General features: G+C 40.5%; 1 protein-coding gene across 1 annotated transcript; it reads left to right on the top strand.

The window, feature by feature from the left end:
- The first annotated feature begins 2,671 nt into the window (after positions 1–2,671).
- LOC139282477 (monoacylglycerol lipase abhd6-A-like) lies at positions 2,672–10,226 on the top strand. The gene is made up of 9 exons (XM_070902211.1): positions 2,672–2,718; positions 4,472–4,587; positions 6,234–6,393; positions 6,997–7,110; positions 7,356–7,488; positions 7,623–7,798; positions 7,895–7,949; positions 8,641–8,741; positions 9,421–10,226. Exons 2-9 carry the CDS (start codon positions 4,484–4,486, stop codon positions 9,598–9,600), a joined length of 1,023 nt encoding a protein of 340 aa, XP_070758312.1. The 5' UTR covers positions 2,672–2,718; positions 4,472–4,483; the 3' UTR covers positions 9,601–10,226.
- Positions 10,227–10,471: the final 245 nt, after the last annotated feature.

The raw sequence follows: 10,471 nt of genomic DNA, 5'->3' as shown, positions 1-10,471 counted from the left end.
ATGTATGTTACCAGGGTCTTATGTTCAAAATCCTCTTTATTTGACACATTAAGGAGATCTTTCTTCGTGTTTTATGTCCTCTGCAATGTTTTTTTCTGAGGTCAAATGTTCATTGTTTCCTTGGGTTAGTATGTTGATATCACCCACAGCTCATAGCATACTGATGTTGCGCCCTGAAATTTTTGAAACATTGACTTTAGACATTAACAACAGATTTTTACCATTCAAACTGCATTGGAAACGTCCATCTCCCTTCGTTCTGTTGCCATGTGAACTGTGAGGATCGCCCTTACTTGTAGCCCTTTGACATAGGACCCTGGGGACATAGGGATGAGCCTGTTTAGCCTAGCTTAGCACAAAAACTGGAAGTGGGGGGAAACTGCTAGCCTAGCCTAGTTTAGTCAATTATGAAATAATGTATGTTTGAAATGAACACAACAAGATGTGATATTCATCTTTGCCTGGTTAAGATGATAAACTAGGCTTTCTAAAAATCCCCTCTGTGAAGGAAATTAATTAATTAATTAAAAATAATGTGCAGAAATATTTTAAAAAAGACCAGAAACTGGCAAATCGCCAGTATGAAAAACGTATGTTTTAAATTCATAAGTTTGATGCTGTGTTCAAAGTTGTCACCATTCACACCAGTTTTCCACTGCATTGCGGGATAAATCAGACGACACTACAAAATTACTACGGGATTCCACAGTGAAAAGTGAATGTTGTAGCTGAAGTCATATTTTCCTGTTTTAAATCAGCAGCGATGGTGGTTTTATTAAGATGAAAGTTTTAATGTGAAGATGTCGTCACCTGCGTTCACCTGGATTAATGATAATCCCACACCAGGTTATGGTTGAATGTCATATTTTGGCATTTGTTTTTGCATCAGTGCTTTCATCAGGAGGAAATCATCACAAGTCAGAGAAAGTAAAGACATTCTTCTGCCGATCATGTTTTGACAGCTGTTTGGTTGGAATTAAAGTTTCTTCTGACTGTACTCCCTGTTGTTGATCATCTTTTTGGAGAGTTGGGGAATGATCACTCAGTTTAATCTGTAAATTACCTTGACTTTACAGTGAGGGGGTATTGCTGATGTATTATTTGACGAACATTATCAGCAAAACTGTCTTTATTTTCAACAATTAAGCTGCCAACAAGTTGGAATTATGAAATATTTTACAATTATATTTGATTTAAAAAAGTAATATACTCTTTCTTGCATGCACACATTGAATACGTGTCTGAATACGAACTTTGGAGCTGTTATAAACATCCCCATTTAGCATATAAATGGAATTAAGATACAATAATAATCTATAATGTAGTTGTGAGCGCAAATATGGATATGTTTTGTTTAGAGAACTAACTCCTTTGCAGCCTTTAACATAATTCACAAAAATACTTAACGTAACTAAAATACCTTTAAACATGAATACGTTTTAATTAGTAAGTAATTGTGGAGAGTAATAAACAGACCAACTCTGATGAGATTCAGTTGCATACAACCAAGTTGCACTTAAAAGTTTCATGTATAACGCCGGCCATTATTATGGATTGTTGGATTAAGATCCAAAAATCAGTCATCAAATGTAACAAGTGCAGGTTTCAGAGAAAAATCAGATGATCAAGTTTAAGATCAGCTTCAGCTGGAACAAAACATTTCACTGCTTTGAAGCAGAGCTCCGATTTAAAGTCAAGAAAATTAGGAATTAGTTTTAGAACGAGGGTTGATGTCTGTGTTTGTGTGTGTGTGTGTGTGTGTGTGTGTGCTGACCTACTCCCAGCAGGAATGTTAAGTATTCCTGTGGTTTTCTCGGCCAGCGTTCCTGTGCTGTTGCGTCACCCAGCTGACCGTCTGACAGCCGCTTCCTGAACCATGAAAGAAAAAACAGAAAAGGATATTTTTAAACTGAGACAAATCTATTTGGTTTGCAGAGTTTCATGGCCTTTAATAGCACCCAGTGTGATCAGGGGGCGTTTACAGAGGATCAGTAAGACTGATTCAGCACTTCCTCTGATTCTATACACTGATTATTCAAGATGGTTAGACCTAATATTGTTAAAATCTGTTTTTTAAATGATCCAGTTCATTAAAAATGTAAAAGTCAGATCCTGTTGGCATTCTGATAACATCTTTACATTAACTTTACTTAACTTGAAAACTGCAGGTGCTTTGGGGTTTAGCTAAACCTTGAAAAGAGCCAGATGTTTTTCTCAGGACTTTGTGGAAACTAAACCGGATCTAAAACATTTAGACATTACTCTTCTGTGACCCCCCCCCAAGGAGGAATGTGGACATAATCACAAATGAAAGAAAAGTAAAACAAAATAAAGTGTCACCTAAAATAAAAAGCAAAGCAACAGTTTATCTTGTTCATCTATTTGTAGATGAGATGTACAGATGTTGCTACCTGAACCTCTGGAGCATCAGCACTGTTAGATGTAAATGTGAAGCTGTGTGGATACACAATACAGACCTGAGGTGGTGGCGCCCTCATGTGGAGGCACTGCACATTTGTTTTACACACACACACACGACTTTGAGACATTCCCGGCAGTACCTGAACGCAGCACCGTCCTCTGATTGTACTTGCCCTTTAAGTGAAGATGAAAGCTGTTGTGTAATTTGGGTGAAAGAGGAGGAAGAGGAGGAGGAGGAGGAGGAGCGGACTGAATGGAGGACAGCTTTCTGTGACAGATCGAAGAGGACTCGGACAGGTACGTCGCTGCTCCTGTACAGCTGATTATAAATATAAACATGCTGTAGTGAATATTAATGTCTTCACATGTTAGCAGCTGACTGTGTTATTCAGCCGGTGTGTTTGTGTGACCAGCAGTGTCCGTGTTGTGATCCTGTTTGAGATGTAACACTGCATCATAACCAGGATCCATGTGTGTCTGAGGTGTAACATGTTTCATCTGCTGGCTCTCAAAGCTGCTTTAAACTTCCTCTCTACCGTCAATATATATATAACCTTCAGTATAAAACCAGCTGATCTGGTTAGAGGGAAGTTCTGTTTTCCTCACCTTTACTCTCTTTTACACAACAAAAATAGAATTTTATTATTTGACGAAACAATCTCAAGGTCCACTTACTTTCCGGAGCTTTGAACCGTGACATACGGTCTTCACCAGTAGATGGAGTCTGACATGTGTGTCTGACGTTGGCTTTAAGCACCAAAGTTCATTCTTGACCTTGGAAATTTGACAAAAAACATTCCCACCTCAAGATCCACTTCTCTGGATTCTCTGACCAGTATAATAGTTGTTTTTACAAAAAAATATAATATGTTATACCAAAAATGGAAACAAGATTTTAATGAAGACAGTCATGTTTGAAGCAGGCCATCATTTTACAAAAACTCTACTATATCTGGTCATTCCTGATACCTTCATAGCAGCTCTGCATGAGACCCTCCCTACCTGGTAAACACATCCAGTTTGTAACACAGGCTTTCTGCTAAATTAAAGTCTCAAACTCACACTGAGAATAACAAATAATAAATAATAATAAAATAACAAATAACCCTGATGATGTCACCGTGACATCATCAGGGTTAATTATTTTCTCAGACTTGACAAAACTTACCAAGAGTCTGGAGTTGTATACAGCTGTTTTCACAGGCCGAGGGCTGTCAGCCATGACAGTGCATAAAACTGGAGGAAAGCCCCTTTAATAAGTGTGACAGTAAGTTTGGGGTTATTTGACAAAAATAGAAATCCAGCTGACAGATGCTAGCTGTTTCCCCTTTTTCTCCAGGGTGTAAAGGGAAACCATTACAGTGCAGGCATGTGCATCAGTGAACTGAAGTCTCACAACCCTTACAGGGTCTTTCCTGTTTAACATATGTCTGCAGTCTGTCATTACAACAGCTCGTGGGGCACGTACAACACAACAACTTCTGTAGTCTCCGACAAAGTATTCTTGAGCAAAACTGACATCGTTCATCTGTCGACACTTGACACAATGTAATTCAGAAAGTAAAGTGTATTAAAATAGCTAGATAGTTAGATAGCTATAGTAGCGAGCTACTTGCATCAACCTACAGTGTCTCCATTGGCTTGCACGACGCCAGCGAGGCAGGCAGACGAGACGTTCAACTTACCTCAAGGTTAAGAAGTGGTATGGTCCACTTTAGGGGTGTCTGAAATCGTATGGCAAGATCCTTCTCAACATGAGTATGGGAAACATGTTGTAATATTTACAATTACAGGTAAGAAGGATATGTAAATGTTTCGACTGCCCCAGCCTGTTGTTTTTACCCCTTTAGAGAGTTAATTCGTGAGTTTCCTTCCAGTCTTTGTGCTAAGCTAGGCTAAAACCGAATCACAGTGCATAGAGATGAAACTGATATTCACCTTCTCATCTGACTCAGCAAACAACCTTAAGTCCCAAAATGTCTGAATAACCCTTTTAATGGTTTATTTAAGAGCACATTAATGTCTGTCTGTGTGTTTATTTTTGTAAAAGGAGTGTGCAGCGATGGAGCTGATAATATTATCAGGAGGTATTCTGGTTGTCCCCGTCCTCGCCTTCATCACCTCCTTCCTGTTTTGGCCTGGAGTGCTCCTTAAGGCCTACAACTGGTAAAAACACACTCACACTCAAACGCACATTGATTTTTCCAAACAAAACAGAGTACATTAAAGTTAGTAAACTGTCTACTTGGATTTATACTTCTGCGTGAAGGCGTCGTACCTACGGAGGTTACGTGTGTTTTTGTTTATCTCGTTTTAAGTTTGCTAATAATTTCCCTTTCCACCACACATTGGATTTTATATTTCATTAACACCCAAAAGTACCCATAAGTTCCTATAACACAGGCTTGTTTCCAATATTTATCAATAACATTTTCCCAAGGCATGCATAGAGGTGAAAGTACTCTGATTTTCTAATTTTCTATCCAACAGACCATAAATAAAACAAAATACAATTAAATAAATGTAATTGAAATTGAATCTATTTTTGATCTAACTCTCTGGTCCAGAGCAACAAACTACTGACCAGATTTTCTTCAAATGTATTCTGAGCACATTCGTTCTCTCCATAGGATGAACCCTTTGAACACATGACCTTTCCTCTAGCGCCACCGTCAGGACAAACTGAAGACAACACAACAGATGTCATGTTGTGTTCCCACGAACACATCATCATGCTGTTGTAAACATTTAATTCAAAATTGTGAATTTTAAATTCTTTATATAATATAAATTTTGTGACCGAATGTCGCGTCCCTGTTTTACAGGCTGTTGTTGTGCTGTAATGTTACTGTCTACAAAATACACTTTTATTGTGAAGAAGCAGGACTGTTAGTGTGACCTCGCCTACTGGACTTTGTCTAAGCTGTAAAAAAAAAAAAAAACGTACATGTTGGCCACTTGGCAGATTATTGTTGCTATTTCACCTTCTTTCAAACACACATACACACGCACACACACACAAAGTGCTGAGTCACTCTCATGTAATAGCGTCTTTGTCAGCAGCAAGTTACAAAACACTGAAACATGACATGAAATACGATTATTTCCGCTGTGTGAGAGACTCAGCTGGGTCAATGTCTGCTGGTAGATTTCAGCAGGAGCCTATCTCCCCGACCTGATTGTGCAATAATTATCATGCTGTTTCCATGGCAACTTTGGTTCAGTCCATTTCACGCTTTGGTCTAGGGAGACATACAATGTCTCAACAACTATTGACCAGATTGCAGATCTCACATTCCTGCTCTCCATAGGATGAACTTTAATGACCCCCTGACCTTTCATCTAGCGCCACCTTCAGGGCAACCTATACATTTTAAGACCCACTTGTGAAATTACAAACGTGTCTCGTATAAAACGGCTATAATGTCGAATCTTATGTGAAGCAGAATTTAACCAAAAGTCAAAGGCCTCAGTGTGCACAGTTATGTTCAGGTACACTTAATGGAACAACTGTTACGGGTCTATGAATAGTTAAACCATCACCATGTTTCTGTTCAATGCGGAAGATGAATTTGCGCTTAATGCAAAGGGTTGGAAGCTACATATTTGAGGAAACGCATGTCAGCTACATGTGTGACTCCCTAACCTCCTAACACATAACATAAATCTAGCTTCATGTACTGCGGGGTGTGAAAGACACTGCATCCTCTGGGACTTTGGACATTTAAATAAACGCATAATGCAATTGCAAACAAATTCAGATGACTCGTGCACATAATAACGCCAGGTGATCGTGCTATAATCCTCCCCAGGTACTGGCGTCGCAGGCTGGGTCTGGTGGTCCGCTACTCTCACAGTGGAAGTTACCGCTTCTGTTATTCCAGCCGCGGGACGCCAGGGGGCGCCACGCCATCACTGCTGCTGCTGCACGGCTTCTCCGCCACCAAGGACATGTGGCTGCCTGTCATCAAGGTAACACACGCATACAGGTACAGGCACACACACTTAGAAATGTTGGTGGGTGCACGCCGAGCGTCTTTCTCAAACACACTTTTAAAGAAGAAGAAGAAGAAAGAAGGTGAGGAGAGGATAAAACAAGACGGTGAGTCAAGGAAGCATGATGAAAGGAAGAAACGATTGAAGGAACAGAAGAAAGGGATGAAAAACACAGAGGGAAGGATGGATGTGTGTAAGGTGTTAATGTCAGCGTGTATTATGTACTAATCGTCACACTGTTTTAGCTGTTAATTTACAAAAAATCAAACTGCGACTTCAGGATGTTTCTGAAAATTAAACTTCACAAAGAGAAAGTAAATCTGTCTGCATCTGATACTTAATTATTTTTTTTTTTTAACATTTTACTTTCCTTTGTGCATTGCATTGTGGGAGAATAGTGTGCGTCAACAGCACGCTCAAAGATCGTCAGTTTTTAGTCTGCATGCTGTCTGCTTTGAGTATACTTCATTTTACCTCTTTTTTTTCCAGTGTGAACACACTTTGTGCTAAAAACCTGCTCAGAATTAGTAAGTAGTTTGGAACAGCTTTTCAATTGGGTGTGTTTGTTTTATCCTCCAGCATCTCCCCAGAAGCCAGCATGTGGTCTGTGTGGACATGCCGGGGCACGAGGGGACGAGTCGCACCGGTGCCGAGGACTACAGCATTCAGGGCCAGGTCGGCCGAATCCACCAGGTCTGTACGAGTGAGTGTGTGTGTGTGTGTGTGTGTGTGTGTGTGTGTGTGTGCTTCAGTGAATATAACACACTGTATTGTAAAACAGATTGAGGGACCCCATTGTACTTACAGGCAGAGATGGAAACACCCCCACGTTTCTAAGAGGATCAGACTCCATGACATCAGCACATCATGTGTCACCTGAGAGACGATAAATTAGATAACCCCCCCCCCCCCCCCCCCCTTTGTCTCTCTGCGTGCAGTTCGTGCAGAGTATCGGTCTGGATAAAAGACCTTTCCACCTGGTCGGGACATCGATGGGTGGGAACGTTGCCGGGGTGTACGCTGCACGTCACCCTGCTCACCTGTCCAGCGCCACCTTGATTTGCCCGGCAGGTAAACTCAGCAGACGTCTCATCTACATGATGTTTTCCTCCAGAATTGAAACCTGAAACCTGTTTCATGAAACAGACACGCCTCTCTTCCTCCTCCTCCTCATCCTCCTCCTCCTCCTCCTCTCTCTCGTCCAGGTCTGGTTTATCCCACAGAATCCAAGTTCATCATTCGTCTGAGGGAGATGGAGAAGAGTAGGCAGGAGGAGAAGAGTCAGCAGGAGGAGTCGATCCCTCTGATCCCCTCCACTCCTCAGGAGCTGGAGGACATGCTGAGACTCTGCTGCTACACCCCCCTCAACCTCCCCCGGCAGGTACAGAACTGTGCAAAATCCAGACACTTTTAAGGCTTCACACAACTCGGCTCCTCCATATACAGTGTGTGTGTGTGTGTGTGTGTGTGTTGTCAGGTCCTGCGGGGTCTCCTTGACAACAGGATCCCCAACAATGATTTCTACAGAGAAGGTCAGTCTGCTCACATCCATCACCAACACTCAGCTCCTGATTATAGAGCAACAATCTAATGTTGATGCTAATTTATTTTAATTAATACCGTAAGTTCTCAGGTGGAGGGTGGGCACTTTATTTAGCTCTGTGAAGCCTCGTTGGTTTCTAATGTTTTTAATTTGTTGTTAATGCAACTCTTCCTCCAGCCATGTCACCACTCTGCCGAAAACACTTTCTGCATTTAACACTAATATTGTTTTCATTCACTGATTAATTCCAGTTTTTCTATTGTGCATTTTTTTTTCAAAATATTGTCAATGAAACTTAACACTTCCTGCACTGATGTTTCACATTAAAAGCCCTTCAGCAGCTCAAAGAAAAGAATCCTCCCCTTTTCTGGTAGGCTTTTAATTTAAAGCATCTCCATGTGAAGACTAGTGACCACTTTGTGGGTGCTAATGGAGATCCAAATAAAGAATGATAAAGAATAATACATTGAAGGGCTTCATTGATAACTTCTTAACAGCAATCAAGAGTAGTGAATTTGCAATTTCAACCATTATAGTACAGGTAATTCCACCCAGCCATTATTTGAATACCAGCTTTTATTTGAGAATTTCCAGTATGTGTGAAAAATATAGTTTGCTACTAACTAAATAACTGTTGCTGCATGTGCTCTGTTGGTTTATTGTGTGTGCGTGTTGTTCAGTGTTCATGGAGATTGTCGGGGAGAAGTCTCGACACTCGCTGCAGGAAAACTTGGATCTGATCACAGCGCCCCTGCAGGTCATCTGGGGCACTGAAGACCAGGTATAACTGAATCAGTGATGCAGCGATGGTCATTTAATAACTAGATATGTTCAAGGGAAAAGGCACAAACGTACACTGACTAAATGTTTCTTAAAAGAGATTTAGTGAGTACAACGACTTTTTGGCATCATGTCTTTTTCAGGTAATACTGTTACAACAAGTTCACCTGATTTAACGCAGTTGCAGTGATGCAAGAAGGATGTAGATCATTTACTTTAGTAAAAGTAGTAATGCAGCAATGTAGAAATACTCCACTACAAGTAAAAGTCCTGTATTCAAAGTTTATGTAGTAAAGTGCATAAGTATTGGCAAGAAACTACTACTAACACTTGTTAATAAGCACTAAATACAAAGTACAGCTGGGGCCGATGGGAATGTCGTTAGTTTTGCAGGTATTTACAAATACAAATTTTAAATGTTGACCTGATGATAGTTCTCGATGGAATATGAAATAAAATGATCACCAGAGTTATTACAATTCATCCTGAGGGGGACATGAATGTCTGAACCAATAGTTGTTGACTCATTTCACTCAAAACCATAAATGTGAACCTCATGGTGGCGCAAAAGGAAAAGTCAGAGACTCACTAAAGTCACCAGGATTTATCCTCTGGGATCCATGAATGAACTCAGTTTTGTTGTTGAGATATTTCACTTCAGACCAAACCTGCTCTCTCAGGTGGTGGACGTGTCGGGGGCGGCAGTGCTGCAGGCGGCCCTGCCAAGCTGCCAGGTGGAGCTGTTGGACAACTGCGGTCACTCTGTGGCGTTGGAGCGGCCCAGGAAAGCCGCCAAGCTCATCACGGACTTCCTGTCTGCGCAGGAAGTCAACAGTGAAAACGTCAAGAAACTTTCCTGAAGAAAACTTCTAACCATATGCCGAGCCCTGGCCTCACGATGGATGATGAAAGTGAGGAGAAGGAAGATTATGATGAAGATAATGATGTAAGAGTTTTCTACGACGTTTATATCTGTGAAAATTAAATTAACGCACAAAAGTGGGACAGACTTTCAAATATTCCTGAAGTTTTTACACGCAGCACCCTGCAGGAGGCTGTCGTCTCTGTTTTAGATGTCAATGTTGAATGAAAACATTCCATGTTGGGATTTTGCACATTTCGCTCTCAGAAGAACTGTACTTCGGTCTCTTGTTCCATGTGAGTGGCAGGTGTTTGTTTGTTTGTTTGTTTGAAGTGTGCTGCTGTGAACCGACTGCACGTTTAACCTCACAAAAACACATTCAGAATGAAAATGAGAAGTCAGATTTATTTTACTAAAAAAGTTTGAAAAATGGGGAGAGCCAATAATTTCAGCACCTGAACAAAGAGTGTGTATTTACTACAGAAATAAATCTTCTGAAGGAAAAAAAAAAGATTGTTTTATTGATTGATTGGATACTTGTGCTCTGTTTTGTGTTTTACCAATAGACCGCTGGGTGGCGACACTTCTTAACAGCTTTATTAAGAACGTAAAGAGTAGATGAGTTTTTGGAGATGTATCACTCCACAGCAGGAAGTGGTCCACCTTCTGGTGTGTGAATTATTAGAGTTAGGATGATCATTATTGTGACCCTAACCCTTGATAATTTCACACAAGATATAATCATTAAATTATTTTAGGTTGAAAATTACTTGTTTTCAAATACTGTGGCTTCGTGTGTATTTTGTTCCAGTAAGCCGTGTATTATTGTCAAGTCTTTATTATTTTATTATTTTACGATACATACCAGA

Source organism: Enoplosus armatus, chromosome 3 (assembly GCF_043641665.1).
Source record: "Enoplosus armatus isolate fEnoArm2 chromosome 3, fEnoArm2.hap1, whole genome shotgun sequence".
In the NCBI taxonomy this organism is placed as follows: domain Eukaryota; kingdom Metazoa; phylum Chordata; class Actinopteri; order Centrarchiformes; family Enoplosidae; genus Enoplosus; species Enoplosus armatus.
This window is presented reverse-complemented; position numbering and strand designations above follow the sequence as displayed.

What these genes read in the sequence shown, in the direction of transcription:
- LOC139282477 (XM_070902211.1), top strand. Translation starts at nt 4,484, where the DNA reads ATGGAGCTGATAATATTATCAGGAGGTATTCTGGTTGTCCCCGTCCTC. An exon ending in AGGTCGGCCGAATCCACCAG is followed by an intron (nt 7,111 to 7,355) that starts GTCTGTACGAGT and finishes CTCTGCGTGCAG; the next exon opens with TTCGTGCAGAGTATCGGTCT. An exon ending in CACCTTGATTTGCCCGGCAG is followed by an intron (nt 7,489 to 7,622) that starts GTAAACTCAGCA and finishes TCTCTCGTCCAG; the next exon opens with GTCTGGTTTATCCCACAGAA.